Here is a 17,462-nt window from a genome sequence, read left to right on the forward strand (position 1 = left end):
AAATTGAATGTAGTTCAGTAACATGGTAAGGCAATTGCTGTTATTTCACAGAGACATTTTTTATGTGCTGGGACTGAATGTAGCAGCAAAAGCTAAAAGCCTTGCTCCACGTATTTGTGAACACACTGTGGAAAAGTTCTAAGGAGCATCAGAGATTGTGTTGTGTGAGCTTTTCCCCCTAAGATCAAAACAAAGAGTAATTAATGCTAAATACAGACTGAAGAGGCAGATGGCTTTCAAGTAGTAACTTGATAGCATTTGTCCAACTATGTACAAACAGGTGAGCAGAATTTGGAACTTTTGAGGTGTTAGCTTTTTTAATTCATTAGCAGCATTTCCAGGGGTGCACCAAGTGCCTTCCAGTGAGAAGCACAAAAGAGGAGTTGTCAGTGGCAGTACTAATGTTAATGTCACTGTAGCACTGAGTGAGATCACATCTGAGTTGTGTTTCTTTAAGGAGTGGTTGTGAATAAAGAAAAGATCACATATTTGATGACCCTTCAGTATTTATTTCAAACTCTTAACAATATGGTGTTTTCCAGCTGGACACTGAATAAGCCTCCATGGTGTATTGCAAATCTTTATCTAAAGTATGCTTATTCCCAAATAAATCCTCAGCAGCTACCAGACTTTCCTATTCTTGCAGCTTCCCTGCTGGCTTGAGCTTGTTGCTCCTTTTGGTAAACACACATTTAACACAGAGCACTGTGAGGTTTCTGTGAAGTGCCACTGAACCTCACCTCAGCTGCCTTGAGGTGGGTGTGCTTTAAGAATCTGGCTCTTCTGATGCCTTGAAATGTCTGTAGTATTTAGATGTGAAGATGCTTAAAGATGTACTGTTTGGCACACAGGAAAAATTAGATTCACAGAGAGACATGGAAATGTAGGTGCTGCTCAGCAATGCCCCTTGACTGGAACAGGCACTCCTGACAATTTTTTCTTTCCCCTCTCTTGATTCCATTAGCACTGTTTTGTATGGACTCCTTGTGGTAAGATTTTGCACTGTACATTTTGATAAGTTATTGCACATGTGTGTTTGCATGCATGTTCCTATTGTGTATTTCCGGATAAAATTCAGTAAACTGCTACCTGGATTGCCTTCTTCCCCCCCCCTACTTCCGGCTACTGCTTTTATTTATTTCTACAGAAGGGCTTAAAATGAAGCTACAGTTAGCCCCAGTTTATTTGCTGCAGTAATCTCCTTCTTGTATTTTTTTCCCACTCTCCCCAAACTGATCTGTAACTGTGAAACCCAAGTTCGAGAATGTAGCTGGAATTCCAGGCCCCAGTCTGGTGGAGGTGACACTTTCAGTCCCTGGGGGAAGAAGCCAACTGCTTTGTTTATCAACATGCAAAGTGCAGCACAGTATTTCTGGTTCTCCAAGAGGCAGCACTGGCAGGGCAGAGAGCTGCTTGCTTGGATCAAAGATGCTCGATAGAAAACTGGTGATGGCTCGCAGGGGCAGAGGAAAAATGCATTATTTGGGGGCGCAGAGGAGGGTGGGGGACAGCAAGGTATTGGAAACTATGGGAATGTGAAAATGAGGGCTTACAGGAAGACAGACCATGTCAGAAGGAGACACCATCGTGCTTCAGCCTCTGAATATAAAATCTGAGGAGATAATGAACAAAAGTAGGAATGAAGCTAACCTGTGCTTCGGTAAGTTTCAGAATGGATTAGCTGTCAGATGTTCAGGAGGGCGTATTCCAATGAATGTAATACAGAAAAGTGACCATATCAAATCACACATGCACAGGGGATAATTTATGGCTGATATTTATATAAGAAAAAGACATATACATGCAAAGATTTAAAAGCATTTTGGAATAAAAAATACTGAAAAATAGACATTTTGGGTATAAATCTATAAACAGACATACTCTTATATACTTATAAATCTATACACAGAGATACTCAATACAAACAATATATTTGTATTTGTGTTTTGCCCAAGTGCACATGTAAATCAGTTTGTAGGAACTGCATTTTGAGTTTATATTGTCATACAGATAACTATGCATAAAGACATCCTATTCCAGTTCTGATTCGATTCCAAAATCTACATTTATCAAATTGTTACTTAAAGAGGATGTTCTAACAGAGTAACATGATTTAATGCCTCCTGTTTTAAAATTTGGTAAAACTGATTTTTTTGTCCCTGATGTTTCTACAGAGTACTTAAATTTTACTCCACATTTCAGAGCTTTTTAATTCACTGCTCACAAGCAAATTTACATCTTAATTACAGAGTTCACATTTAACAATATAGACAGCATAATGCTACTAGTAATTAAGCTTTTACTACCTGCTTTTGTACAGTAGTTTGAGCTGTAGTTTTGCTGTCTGAGTTCTGATTCCTAAAATTGCAGGTATTTATACCAGGTTTGTAGGAAGCAGGCCCAGTTTTCACATAAGGTTAAATACAGAATGCTGGAATCTCTTAGCTGTAAGCATACACAAGCATGTCTGTTGAACCTATATATATGTTGGGATTTGGTTCTGTTGCTGTATATTTTTTTGTAAAATGCTGTGAGACAGATCTGGAGAGGGCATTTCTGTGAATAGTATTACTGCATTCTGAGGGTTCACACTGATTTGTTTTGATCTAAAAGACTGCCATTTGCATCATGTTAGGGCTCCAGTCACAAAAGATTTTGTAAGAGTTAAGCTGCATTCTAAGAAATTATTGTCTTTCCAGTGTCGGTTTGGCTTTTTTCTGGACAGAAACAGCCTGCATCTGTTTTCACTGGTAGGGACAGAAACGCTTTGAACCTGGAAAATACATATGGTGCCTCAATTGGAATGTTAAGTAAAGGTGGTAGCTTTTGAGAAAAAAGATTTATCCCATATTCATTACTGATACTTTCAAAACAGGATATGTGCATGTGTTTCATGGCAAACAGTGTCTCTAATGTCCCTAAACCTGAGTACATTTTTTGTGCTGGAACAAGTTTAATCAGGAATCTTTCATACGCCAGAGAACAACTCTGAGCTGGCTGTAAGCAGTGCTTTGCTGGAACCGGGCTTGGTGATGTTTATGCAGGCATGCCTACAGGGATATGTGTTTATTGCCCTTTTAGTTCAGCAAAACTTACTTTACAGAAAGCCCAAACCCCCAAACACTGTAGAGGTCTAGGCACCCTCCCCGATTTACCACTGCAGAGCTGCTCCAGTGCAGCCCTTATCTCATTAAAATGAGGCAGGCTGAGTTGGTCCACTCTAATCCCTGCACACTAACAGAGGAAATTGATCAGCTCGGGATCTTTTCTTTCTCATTTCTAAATATACACACCTAAACATACAAATACTCGTTTAGGGGCAGATGCTTTATATATTTATATTTAAATAAACACACGCCCCCGTGTTGTATAGGAACACGCGTACCTGTATTCGCTCCCAGTTGCACCCATAATGCTAAGGACTGGATTTGTGCTCGTTTCGTAAGGAATTTTTTTTAACTAGGTAGAAAAGGAAACTTTGAATTTTAAATAGGAAACTATATATCTCCATATTAGATAGTTGTGTAATTTTTATATGTTTTTATGTATAATATCACATATACATAGTCAAATTCCAGCCCGCTCCCCCTCCCCTTTCCCCTCAAAAGCAACTCGCACGACAATGAAAAGTTGAGTTACCCGGAGGCTTCGGCAGGCCGCGCTTGGCGTTATAATTATTTGTTTTTCCCCGGCGCCGAGCAGTTCCAAAGGTTAGGGAAGCGGCGTTCGGGAGAGTGCGCCGGGAGCCGAGCGCGGCTGCCGCCACAGCCAAACGCCACGGCCGGCAGCGGCGGCGGCGCAAACTTCATCCTCTACCTTTGCGCGCAGTCCTTAACCGGGAGCCTGCCAAGGTACCTGCCGAAGTTGGGGCCGGGCGGGAAGGGAAGGGAAGGGAAGGGAAGGGAAGGGAAGGGAAGGGAAGGGAAGGGAAGGGAAGGGAAGCGGAGCGGGCAGCCCCGGCCGGTCGCTCGGTGGGTCGGTCCGGCGGCGCAGGCACGTCCGCGGGCTCTGCCCCGGCCGCCGCCGCCGCCTCAGGCCGCTCCCCCGTCCCCACCCTCTACCTGCCGCGCGCCCCGCGCGCCGGGCCGCCCCGGCGCCCCTGGCGCCTGATTGGCCGCGGCCGCACCAATCGGCCGTCCCCCCGGGCCGGGGGGATGCATATGTACAGCCCTGCTGCATATTCATGAGCTCCGCGCGGGGCTTTAAGTCCTTGATTAGGCGCGCGGGCGAGCTTTTGGTCCCCGCCCGCCGCCGCCGCCGCGCCCGGAGCGCGCCCGTGCCAAGTGCGCGGCGCTCGGCCACGGAAACTTTGCTTTCACCGCGGGGGCGCACGGAGGATGGTCGCCGGGCGCACATGGATTCGGTAGAACTTTGCCTGCCGGAGCCGCTCTCCCTGCACTACGAGGAAGAGTAGGTACCGCTCCCCGCCCCCACCCCACCGCCGCACGCCGCCTGCCCCAAACATGACAGGCGCCTAAGACGCCGCTGCAGGTAACGCTGCGCCGCGGCCGCGGGCGGGAGCCGGCCCGGGGCGCTGCGCGGCCGCTGCGCGCCGTGGGGGGGCCGGGCGGGATGCGCCCGGCGGGAGCGGCGCTGGCGGCGGGCGATCCCCGGCCCCGCGGCCGCCCCGGCGCTCGCCGTCTGACAGGTGCGCCGCCGGAGAGGCGGCGGCGGGCGGGAGGGCGCCGGCCGGGAGCGGCCGCCGGCGCGGTGCGGTGCGAGCGCCCTGCCGGGGGGCGCCGCTCCGGACCCGCGGCGGCAGCGGCCGGGGAGGCGGCGTGGGGCACTTGGCGGGTCCGCGGCGCACGGCGTGTCCCTCCCCGCCGCTGCTGCTCCCTACAAAGGCGGCCGAACACACTTTTTGAGGAGCCGCAGTTCTTGGCTGGCACTTCTCAGCTACCTGGCGGAGTGACTCCGGCGGAAAGCCTGGCGCCCAAACAGAACCGGGTGCTCTGGGGCTGAGGAGCGGCTCCCGAACTTGATTTCAGCCCGCCGCCGGGATTAAACATTAGTATATCACGGGAGCTGTCACCGGTTCATTTTTCTCCTTGTCGAGCCACTTACGTGGCTGTGCCCCGTGTTAGGCCGGCAGTGACAGACGGGAGCGCCGAGGAGAAGCCCCGGCCGGCGGCCAGCATCGCCCCCGCCGCGGCCGCCGAGAGGCTGCTCCGGAGGTGACAGTGTACTATAGGTGGATGCCCACTAGCTGTCCTTACTGCCTGCACACTGACTGCATGGCTGCTGGTAATTAAGCCAGGCATGAAAAGTGAATTGCCGTGATCGCATGTTGGGGAAATAAGATGGGAAGTAACAAATAGCCTGGCTCGCAGGAAGGGGACGCGGGGAAGACCCACTGCTTTTCTTTACCCACAGTGTTTTGGGGGTAAAGAAAAGCAAATAAACAGAGGTAGGGTGCCCTCTCAGCTATGCCTTATAGGTCAGTGCACTGTATGCATATAGTGTAAGATAGCTTCATAATATAAGAATACAGTTTCCACAGCTTTTACTAACAATGACACGTTTCTCATAAAATGCATAAAAAGACAATAAGTTGAGTATTTTATGGTTGTGGGTTTTTTTTTTGCGTTGCCTTTTTTTTTTTTTTTTTTTGTGGATGTTTTAACCCCCCCACCCCCCCAAAGCAGCTTTCTTGAATTTACCTTCTTACAGCTAATTTGAATGATTAGTTTAGATAAGCCTCTTAGAGTAGATGCATTTAAATGAAATCGGGGCACATGTCTTTTTGGCTCTGGTGCAAGATTCGAACTAATTTTTTTCTTCCTCTGACTCAATTAAAAGTCATCTCAAAACACTCCTAATATATTGTCTGAGTGCAGGGCTGGAGGCATGTGGGATTGAGTGGACACAGAGAAAGAACTAACATTCAGAAACATATCTGCTTCTCCATCTCAATTAATAAACACCAGAGTTTTGCATGTTATTAATATCCGTAATAACTGGGATTTAACTACATACTGTAACATGCATGTGCACATGTAAGCATAAGGACATACATGTAGGAGTTTCTGCAGCTCTTATGGATGAAGGTAGAGAGGATTTGAGCTAGAAATTGTCTGAACATTTTGGGAGTGCGCAGATATCTGTCTGACCATCACTAGGTATGCTTTGATTTTAAGGCAGAGCTTGTTAAAGAATGCGATAACTTAAAGCCAGCCGCAGTCTTAGCTTTTTGCTCTTTCAGCAATAACAACAGCACTAATAATTACTAATAGTTAATAAGCTAACAGATGCAATAAATATATCTGCACACATTGACATATGTGTCAGTTTAATAATTTTAAATGAATCACTGCGTTCATAACGGGAAATCTCCTTCAACCTCTGATTAAAATGTAACATTGACTAAAGGATTATAGAGAGGACTTAATTTTACCGACTGTTTTAACAGTTGTCACAGCTGTTGGAAGAAGGAAAGGCAATTGAAACACTCAAAAAAGCAGGGGGGTAGGGAGGGGAGAGAACAGAAGTAGTTTAGTAAATTTAAACACGGTCTCTGAATGCCAAACATAGAAAATTGGGGAGATTTGTAACTCCAGAAATCATCTGTGCGCTGTGTGTATGTTTTGTGGCTCACTGTGTTTCATTCATTTGAGCATGTAGCTGCTTTCCCAGTTTCTCCATTTAAAAGTGCGCAATAATGTTTATATGTGAAACAAATTCATCTGTTCCCGTGCATAGATTTTCATTTTACAACAGAACCGATACGATTCTCTGACGACAAGAAATAAAGGTTGTATAGAAGGGCTGTAGTGTTTAAAAAGTGGACGTAGGTGTCACAGCAAGTGAGTACTTCAGTGCAGTGGTGGCTGGTGTACATATTTTATATTTTTCTAACCATTTTCATGTTGCAATGTCGGAATGATCTGTGGAGTCACCCTGTGAGTCTGGCCGGGTTGTGTTTGTGTATGAGTGTGTGTGTTACTCACATGTAGATATATTTGTGTGCTTGCATGTGCACTAGGTGATTATGTGCTAAACATAAAAGAGTTTATGTCAGTTTCACTCTTTAAAATATTTTGGCATAGCCTTAAATTGCTGAAGAATTTTTTTTAGAAGTGTCTTTCATTCGTAAGGGCAGGAAAGGGGCAGACTGAAGAACGCTTCTTTGTGAGGTGGGAAGCAGCACTTGATTCCGCTCCACGATTTCTCCAGGCTCTGAAGGTCTTTAACCTCACCCGTTTGCCTTATTCGATAGCTTGTTGCAGTTGTTCCTGAGAAATGAAGCCCCAGGCTGGTGTTCTGGTGGGTACCCCGTGTGTGGGGTGGCACCGAGCCCCAGCCTGGGCTCTCCCCTTGGGCAGCAGGCAGGCCTTGGTCCCTTCCTCCTTCCCCGTTCCGGTGATAGGGCTTTGCTTTTTTGGTTTGGTTCTGCTATACTGGTGGCAAGTTTTTGAATCCTGCAGGAAGTATAAAGGGTTTGTGATGAAATGCCTACCTGGCAGATTTTCCTTTACTGGGGCTTACCCCTCTTTTAGTGATGGGTGCTCATTTTAATGTGTTTATGGTTGTGCTCTTTTATTTACTGAGCCTGGTGTGTTGCAGCGGTAATTAACCCATGTTATTAGCAAAGCCCTTGTGGATATCCATTAATTCTCTCGAATGGCTGATCATTTTTTCCATACTTTTCCCCCCTGTTTTTTCCTAAGAATCGCTGTCCTTTTTTCTGACAGACCTTAAGCTTTAACATTTCCTACAAATTTCTTTTTGAAGTGAGGCAGGTAGAAGGGCATCAACCCCATAGTTCCATAGTAAAGAATAACTATTGTCTTAACAAACTGTTTTCAGAGATGCTAATGGGAAGCAAAACAACTGTGAGAATCTGTAGGGAACAATTTATTTAATTATTATTTTTCAAAACACATGCTTAATGATAAGAAAAGAGATAAGAATTTTCTTAATTTTCTTAGCCCTTTTTTTTTTTTTTTTGTGTAGCTGCATTAGCTGTTGTGAATATTTTAACGTTCATATTTTAATCAGATTTCAACTTAGTTAATAGCACTTTGGGCATTTAAAAAATATTGAGCCAGCAGAAAAATACTTGTGCTTGCACTGCTGAGAAAAGATAAGGGCCACCTCATTAGCCAACCCTACTTTTGCAATTAATTTCAAATACATGGTGCTATTCATCAAATAGAGAAGGTAACTTGTCTATGATAATATTTAACAATACTTGAAGCCCACTTTGCTTAGAGTAGCTAAAAAGTATGATATGTCTATTCTCACAGATATGTCAGTCCACATGCTATGCTGCTATTTCTGTATGTTGCAAAGTTATGATAGAAAAATTGTGGTATAAAAGTATAATATATTCATGAACAAGTGACAAGATTATTCATTTTACAGAACTGTTTTTAAAGGACTGACCCTGGGCCTGCACGGAGGTTGCTTGCACCTCTGTGGAAGTATAAGTAAAAATGAAAAAAATGCTTATTTAACCTTTCAAGGAAGTATATAAAATAATTACTTTTTTGCTTAGAATAAGTAAAATGTATAGGAGAAGTAGGAAAAAAAAAGTGAAATAAATTCTTGCTCCTATTGAAGCCTGAAGTAGCCTCTGTCTATAAGAGAAGCTTTGCTATGAATTCTTTTTCATAGCAAATTCATGGAGGGAAGAAACAATAAAATGTTGATCCGTTACAAGTGCATATGAGCCTCACGCTACCGAGCTCTCTAGAGGAAATCTGTGATTATGCTGGGCCAGTTTGTTCAGTTTTTATCTCTTTTACATCCACTGGCCTTGTATTAAATTGTCATTGTCCTAAAGCACATGAGAGAGAAATGAATTGCATTTCTCGACATGCTCTGACAGTGAAATATTTAGCCTCTCTGTCTCCAATCATACTCATATGTATGTTTGATAGTGCAGGGATGACACCAGCAGTCGCTGCAGCTTGACACTCCACTTATTACGCGTTCTTTTACATTTCATGTATCGTCCTTTAGGCTCGACTTAGGGACTCATACGTGCACAGCCCTGTCTGTAGCAGCACGTACGTATGTGGTTTTGTTTTGTGTATTTGCATTTTGTGTGAAATCTTCTGCCTGTGCACAGCAAGTTTTGTGTTCAAACACGTTTATATCCATGCCTCTGTGTGTGTTCCAGGTGTATAGTGTGTTCCTTATGCAGTTTTGGCAATGTACATCTATTGTTGTGTGTTAGCCACAGACATATACACAGTAAGTATATATATATATATATATATGCAGAGCTATATAACTTCCTTCTGCGCAGTTGCTTGTCAAAAAGCAGCTGCCTTTATATGGGTTTTTTCTTGTCCATGAGAAAAGAGCTGGCCAGCAATGTAAAGTATTTACACCTCATTTTGTAGTAGGTTCTCCATGTAATCTAGCAAGTTTTGTATTGTACTCACAGTTTTGCTTTTAAAAGATGCTGTATGTTTTTATAAAATTTTTCTCTTACAAGTAAATGAGAAGTCTAATATTTATTCACATTTTTATAAGTTTTGGCCGTCAAACAGATTTATTTTTTCAGCTAAATATGTCCTTGGACACAGTTATATTTACATCCAAAGAATATAATTATTTTTAGGGGGGAAAGCCTCCTGCGTGTGGCTGTTGATATACACCATGATGTCCTCAGACAAAAATATAAAACACATATGCGGTTTTAATGCTCCTTAGTCCTCTCTAGAAGTCCTATAGTTGTGGGGTTTTTGTTTTCTTCTTTTGTTGTGGTTCTGTTGTCCAGAAGTGAAAATACTATTTTTACTATTTTAACATTAAAGAAAAATGTTAAACTGAATTTGTATACTGCCATTTCAGATGGTACTGCTTAATTATTCTTTAAAGGACTTGGTATTGCTTTTTCAGTAGCACTTTGGAGAGTAGCTTCTGTAGGATATTGCCTTTTGACTTCTGTGTCTTACGAAACAATTTCTGTATTTTCAGTGTTATAAAAGCTTTAAATCTCTTGGGTTTGTTTACATAATGCTGGTAATGTTTTTCAATTAATTTGTATTTCCTTCAAATGAAGAAGAGCTTTTCTCTTTGCTGTTCCTTAAGATAACAGGTTTGCATCAAAGGGAATCTTATCTAATTTCCAATTATTTTCCTCTTTTAAGTAGCATAGCTTTTAAATCAGAACGTCATTACCCATTTCTTCTAAAATTGAAATAAAATTCATTTTTTCACTTCAGCTTCTTATGCTTGCTAGAAAAACGTTTATTAGCAGCCTAATGAAAGTTGGAGCAATAGAAGTACTTTTACAGAGTAAAAGACAAGCATATGCTGTTTTTCTGTACCGCTGAACGTCTTATTCTTACCATGGGGCACCAGCCTGAATTTTTATGACATCTAGGTGAAATTTTCTTACTTGGGTTAAAATTATTTACAAGGCAAAGCAAAACAAACAAAAAACCTACCCACAAAACTTAATATTTTGTGACGCTAATACAGAACCTTAAGTATGAAATTGGAGGCGGATCATCATACACTGTGGTAAGTTAGTATCGTGGGGTGCATGAAATGGAAGGCCTTGTCCTCAGTCTAATCAAGCCATTTATAATATCCTTCTACAGAATTGTGCACATTTATTTATATGATAGCCTGCTGAAATATGATTAGTTACCCCTATGCACACAAGAATAGTTGAAATATATCCTTTCGTCATACAATGAAAATCATATTCTCTTTTCCTGAGTAAAAACTCTTTGCAGTTTTGAGCTGCTGCCTTATATGGGAGGGCAGATTCTCTTAAAGGGTTGTATTCTGAAACCAAACTTTAAGATGCAGTGATTAGAGGTTTTTCAAGTTATTACTCTGTAGCTTCGTATAGATGTCTCTTAGCACTCTGTGTGCCTTCGTGTTGCTGTAAGTGGAAAAAAAAACCCCTGCACATCTCCTTTTCATCATTTTGATTGGAACTACATACCATATGTAATGTGTTTTGGCAGCACTTACCTAGCCAAAGAAAACAAATTAATATTAGCCATGCTGAGGGGTGTCAGAAGTATCACAGATGTGTCGATTTAGCTTTGCTCCATCACACACTCTTCCCTTAAACAACTGGTCAAGCTGTCGCAAAATGTAGTGCTGGCTACAGTGAGATTCTAATAGGTGTGATCAGAGATTGATGGCTTTGGCAAGTTAGAATGAGAAGATGATGTGGAGTTGCTGTTGCTTGTTTTGAATGGCCTCGGAAAAAAGCCCTAACTCTAAACAAACAAAACAAGAAAAAAAATTTAAAAACGCTAAAAATTGTATTAAAAAATTTAAAGCCAGCCATATGTGCTTAGACACTCCCTGCCTCCCCAAAGCCAGCTAGATTTGAAACAATTTAAAGTCCTGTAGATGTAGAGATGCTGGTGAGTGAAATGAAAAAGTCATATCTAAAATGAACAGCTAGCTTGTTCCTAAGCATTTCTGAAATTCCTTCCCATATAAAGGTGCCGGGATGGTGGGGAGGAGGTGACTTGCTTTATTCAGTCCATTCTTACCTATGAAACTGCTACTTTTTCCCCCTTCCCCTCTGTTTCTGGGTTTGCTTCTAGAGCTGTTTTTGGAAGAAACACTTTTTTCAGTCTCACACATGAATATTTCTAAGGAAATACGAACCAGGAAAATCTAGTGAAGACAGTAGCTAACTAAAAAGGGGAAATTGTACTCTTTTATGTATGCTTTGCAGAGTTCTACTGGCAGTTTGTATAGTTTTCCAAATATTGAAAATGTAAGAGAATCAAGCAATTTTCTATATATTCTTTATTTACTTTATTTTTTTTTTCTATTTTAAAATTTGCTCTAGAATTTCGTTCCTGTCTTTGTGAAGGATGAATGCCAGCGTCACTTTGTGTTTAAGTTGGTATTTTATTGCTTTAGGCGGACTGTGATATACTCGATTGGCAAGTATTAATGCTAAAATAGTTTTCAGAGGGATTAATTTCAGCAAGTCTGTGAGGCTTTCTCCTGCACAATTATTTTTTCACTTTTAAGGGGGGAAAAAAAAGGAAAAGCACCAAGTTAAAAAAGGTGCTAAAACTCACCTGCCATCTAAAGTATATTTAGAGTGCATTTCCAAAGCAAATGCTGATATATTGCTGGCAAAATTATCTTGGAAGAATGGTAAAATTCTTACATCAAAAAGTGGGGCTTTTTTTTTTCACTCCTTACCATGATAATGCGCTGTGAATGCAAGTTTTTCTCTGCTGAATTATATTCACTTTGCCAGGGAATACTTTCACTGATGGGAATGTTCTCATGGCAGCCGCCGCCATGGTGGGACAGACGAGATGTTCCGAAGTGGCCACGTCTGCCACCAGCTGCTGCCCTCAGCGCTAAAGAGGTGACACTGGGGTGTTGCCGAGGGACATCCAGGGACACCCATCGCTCTCCTGGCAGGAGCTGCTCGGGCCCAGTTGGTGCTGGGGAATACGAAGGGTGCGGAGTGGCCACGGCCACGGCAGGTGGCTGCCATCGGTGTGAGTGACACCTGTCCCATCCATCACCGGCCCGGTGTCACAGATGGAGAAACAACCACGGGCCGCATTAGCCGGCGCTGCACACTTGGCTTAATTCGGCTCATTGTTCTCCCACACATCTCCAGGATGGCTGTTGTGCGCCGGGAGGCCGGGCAGAGGCGCGGGATGGGCTCAGGTGGTGGCGTGGGGCTGCCCTTGGTGCTCCATCAGAGTGCTGGGAGAGGCTGTCACTGGGAGGGCGTGCTGGGAAGGAGCCTCCACGCAGGGGCTGGATGGAGCTCCAGCTCCCAAGGAAGGCTGTAATTAATCAAAGAGCCGAAACTCAGGATTTCTCCTGGCGTTCCAGAAGTTTTCATTTAGCGAGCTGAGAGCGCACTGCTAGGTTAATGTTTAACTCTTCAAATGCTGCGCTTGTCCTGGGAGTACACTGTCACCCTGAGGAGAATGAAGGGGATCCTGTGCCTATTTCCTGCGGCAGGTGAAATCTTCAAAGCCACGGATGGCTCTTCTGAAGTAGTTGGTTTCTTATTATTCCTCAGGAGTTAGCACTGAAAATACTGTATCTGAGACACTGAATGAAAAGGAGAGTTACTGAGAGGCTTGTTTGGGGGAGAGTGGGGGATATTTTGTTTTGTTTTTGTGGTGTGTCTTTTAGTGCCAGGTGAAGGCTGGATCATGAGAAATCACTGTCTTGTTCCAGACAAAACCAGTACTTAAATGCCTTCAGACACTGTAACCATTTTCCTTTCTTTCTTTCACTTTTTCACCCTTTGCAAATCAGAGACAGTTCTTGGAGGATCGGAGAACAGAATAAACAAAAAAGCAAATAGAATTTTTTTTTTTCTGCTGGTAAGGCCTGTGTCAGATCTGTTTTGAATGCATTTGAAACCTATTGCTTCCATGCTGCTTTCCAAGTAGTACCAGATAAATACCTGTGAAATATTGAGATGGAAGTGATCATTCTTCACAAAATTTTTCTCATTTTTTCCCTCCCTATGTCCTTTTTTTGTGTTAAGCATTATGGAGTGACTGTTTTTGTTGTAAGCTAATTCACTGCTGCTGGTTTAGTTACGACTAATGTCAAGCAGAAAACCTGTGACGTGCCAGAAACACGCTACAGTGTGCTGAAGACACAGCTTATGTTTGATTGTGTGTAAATACAGTTAGTTAGTTGGGTTTATCTGATAGCCTGGCAGAAAGAGAGAGGAGCAGTACAAACTGTTTTCAGTAACTGTGCTGTTCATACACCTGATAAGATTGAGAGTGCTTTTGAACTACTGATATGCTTTGAATAAGAAAAGAATAATCACATCCATTGGCACCGGCTTATCAGGAATGAAGTAAAATGCCAGCACTTTTACATTAGCAAAAGTAAATGTTTTAGACACTTTGGGCCTTTTTTTCATTTAAATTAAATAGCAGGGTGCTTTTGAGTGTGCTGTAATGAATGGAAGGATTTATTACCTTGACAAAATTACAGGTGAATGTGTTGAGAGAGGAGTCCTCGGCAACAATAACAGCTCTTTTGATAAGTGGCTACATCTATTCATGCTTTTGGTACAGAAATGCAGCAATTTTATCCTTTCTTGCTTTGTGAAGTGCAGTGACTAACTTACAATGTGCAGTTCCTCATAGTGTAACATACTTGTGCTGTTTGTAATGTACTGGCAACACATTTAATATTTGGCAGGTAACATGGCTGCTCATAAAATCATGCTTGATCATTGACTCGTGTGTCCGCTGCCTTCAGATGCTGTGTATTTTCATGTTTGAAAAAGAATGTATTTCAGAGTATTTGCTGGGAAGGCAAGGTATGATTCATCATTAACTTACTCCAGCAGGCACGAAGCATGCTCAGATGCACTGTTATTTTCTCAAAGTTGGCTTATTTGTATTTTTGTACCCTTTTGTTTTTTTTTTTAATTCTAGGTTCTTTTTCTTTCACATGCCTACAATTAATTCTGGGATATTCAGATTTGACGAATGATAGTGCAAGAGTATATTTGATTGATTTTGGATTATTATTGATTACTGTCAATGAGATCACTGTGACACTTTGAAATCAATGATATGTGATTAAACCAAAGCTCCACTGTTCTATACATTAGGTAGCAGTCAGGAATTTAGGAACTGAATGTTCACAAGCTATAAATTGAGACAATGTTCGGATTTAAATAGGCCTTTGTTTGGCATTTATTCACCAAAATATGTTTCTTAGGAAAGTTAGTTTTCCCAAGTGCAAGCTTTCAGTAAAAGAAAGGTCATTGATTTAAGGTTTATTAAATTTTAGCTAAAAACAACTGGCTCCATTTGGGTGTAAAATAATTTAAGTACTTACTGCAGGCAACCTTCATGCTTTAGAGCTGTTGCTCAAAGGTTTCATTCTTCTATGAAGATGTCAACTGTAAATATAAAAATGCATCACTGAAAATGTAATGGTTTAAAGATTCTAACTGAAATAAAAATTCCTGCCTGGGGAAAGCACTATAATCAAAATAAAGTAGTCTTAACTTTTTTTTTTTTCTCCTGCGGAGGCTGCACTTGAAAAGAGTGCTTCAAGGCAGCAGGTAGCAAGGTTGGTAGGGAATGCCAATCTTTATTTATTTATTTATATTCTCCCCCACAGATGATGATAGTCTATCTTTGGAATCAGCAATACACTTCAGCCACTAATACAGGCAATCTGAAAGCTGCTGCCACTGCCTCTGAAATGCAGTATCCTGGGCATTTAAGTCAACTTTATAATCGGGCAAAAACCCTACTTGGCAATATTAAAATATAGCTTCTGAAGCACTTTTATTTCTGAAAGCTTTTTATGTCTTTTTGTATCTCTTTAGCATATATTAGATTTCTCAGGAGCAGTGGCCTGGATGTACACTTGATGGATGACGGGGGTGGGAATTCTTCCCCCCTGACCCCACTGCCTTCCCCCCGCCAATTTTAAAAAAAGGTGTAATACTTGTGCATTAGGTAATGCTGGAACAGGAATACTGCAGATGCAGCTGTTTGACAAAATTAATGTGGGGCTTTTGTACCATTGTTAGGCAAGTTAGGAGAGATTTTCCAAGGGAAGAAGGACAGTCTGCTGCAGAGGTCTTGCTTGCATCTATTTGAAGAAATCTTTAGCTTCTACTGATAGTGGACTGATTCAAGACTAAATGGAAAGAATGCCATTCATTTTAGCAGGTTTTGGATCAGTCTCTATAATGGATTTAAAAAAAATGAATGATTTGGTAGTATTTTAAAATCAATCAATCAAGAAGCGGAGCCTGTGTCCAAGGACTCACTGCCAGGATGTGACATTTGCACCAGTATAGAGTTGCCTAAGGGAGTGTGACCAGGAAATACTAAGATTACCCCATAATATTTTCTGTGTGAGCTTAAAAGCAGTGTTGGCATTGTGCCATATCTTCAGCCTTGAGCTGCCTGAAGAGGAGGTAGAAATCCTTCAGATGGAGATGGTAAGACAAAGTGAGACTGACCCCTTTTTTTTTTTTTGGTTTTACATCTGAATTGCAAGAGAGGTTGAAATGCTGGATTTACATAAAGATTGATTTATCTTGGTTTGTTTCTGGTCATGAATTTGGGATGTAACGCTGCAATGTGGAATACCTATGTCTGCTTGATACATGTCACCTTTTTATATTTATGCTGAAACACCCTGGTGTTCCTATGCAGAATTCAGAAATCACCAAGGGTCATTCAGCGTGTCTTTGCCTATGGGATGTAAAATAAATTTTAATGGCTGGAGAATTACCTTGTCTGGCCTCCAACCAGCATTTTATTTATGAAAAGGTTTGTGTAGTGTTTAAGAGATATAGGAACTTGGCTTTTGGACAGAAAGCATTTTTCTCTTTGTAGAAAGAAATAGGCCAAGGTGGCATAACAAGATAAAGGAGACAGTTTGCTCTCCAAACAATATCTCCAATATTGTTCATGTTTTTTGAGTCATATAAAGAGTACCATGAAGTGGGTGTGAAAGTACCATGTACTGCCCTCCATTTTAGAGACTTTTCTAGTGCAAAAAGATTTCTGTTTTCATTTGGTTTGCTTCTCTTGAGTTTCTTATTCTCCTTGGCTATAAATGCTTTGTAATTTCAGACTTCTTCCTTTAACCCATTTTTGTCTTGGATAAAGCATTCCATTTTCTGTACAAAAGAAGCCATAGGTATGACTTTATGGCCTTCTTTCTTTTTTAATGCTTGTGTGTAGATTACTGTTGTGATTAAGAAACAAAACCTGATTTCTACAACAGTAACATCTTTAATTTCATGTGAAGATACGTTGAAGGAAGTTTTGGAGTTTTTTTTTTTTTTGAATCTGCAAAAGCCTGTTCCTGTAAAGGTTCACAAAAGGATGCATTATCAGCATTCAGCACTTCTGTTAGAGCAAAGCCTATTATTTCATTAGGCACAAAGGAAAATGTGAATTACACCTACACAGCATATATTTATAAAGGTTGTGTCCATGACATTTGTCTCTAAGATTTTCTGTCTGGAGAAGAACTCCTAGAAAAGCTAGGCATGAGGACTAAATGTAAGCATGTGCACTTGAACACTGGTTTTAAATTTGAACAGTTGGGTTGTGGAGTAAGGAAGAGGAAGCAGGAATGTCAGGTCTTTCTTGCCTTTTACAGTTTTTGCACAGCAGTTGGGTTTTTGTTTCCACTTTAGTGATAAGTTTTTTGTTGGAGCTGGTGAGGATTGTCTGGGAGCGGCACAAACCACAACCCATCAGCAGGCTGCTAGTCAGCAGCAGGTGTGAACAACATAAAACAGGATAAATGCTGAACCAGAGTGTGCACTAAAAACAGAACCCCTGTCTTGGTTTTACAAGGGCAGTAAGATTAGAAGCACTCTTGTCGTGTTTACTAAACAGTGTTTAGTGGACTATGTAAATGGCTCTGCTCAGCTGCTAAGGAATAAGTGCAAGAATTATTATGCTTTTGAGATTTTTAAAGACACTTTTTCCTCCTTTAAGAGTGCACCTCTGTTACTGTTAAAGGAA

The 17,462-nt window shown here is 41.7% G+C and overlaps 1 protein-coding gene across 14 annotated transcripts in view; it reads left to right on the forward strand.

Moving 5' to 3' along the window:
- ESRRG (estrogen related receptor gamma) overlaps positions 1–17,462 on the forward strand; it is a 372,206-nt gene that overhangs the window by 208,979 nt on the left and 145,765 nt on the right. Inside the window, exon 1 of one of the 14 annotated variants that reach the window (XM_058020254.1) lies at positions 4,349–4,410. The exons of the other annotated variants lie outside the window; for them this stretch is intronic. Coding sequence (XP_057876237.1) covers positions 4,355–4,410 — 56 coding nt within the window. The 5' untranslated portion in view covers positions 4,349–4,354. Of the gene's footprint in view, positions 1–4,348; positions 4,411–17,462 lie in introns of those variants that run through there. 14 annotated transcript variants of the gene reach the window in all.

The sequence above is a fragment of the Melospiza georgiana genome, chromosome 3, assembly GCF_028018845.1.
Source record: "Melospiza georgiana isolate bMelGeo1 chromosome 3, bMelGeo1.pri, whole genome shotgun sequence".
Classification (NCBI taxonomy): domain Eukaryota; kingdom Metazoa; phylum Chordata; class Aves; order Passeriformes; family Passerellidae; genus Melospiza; species Melospiza georgiana.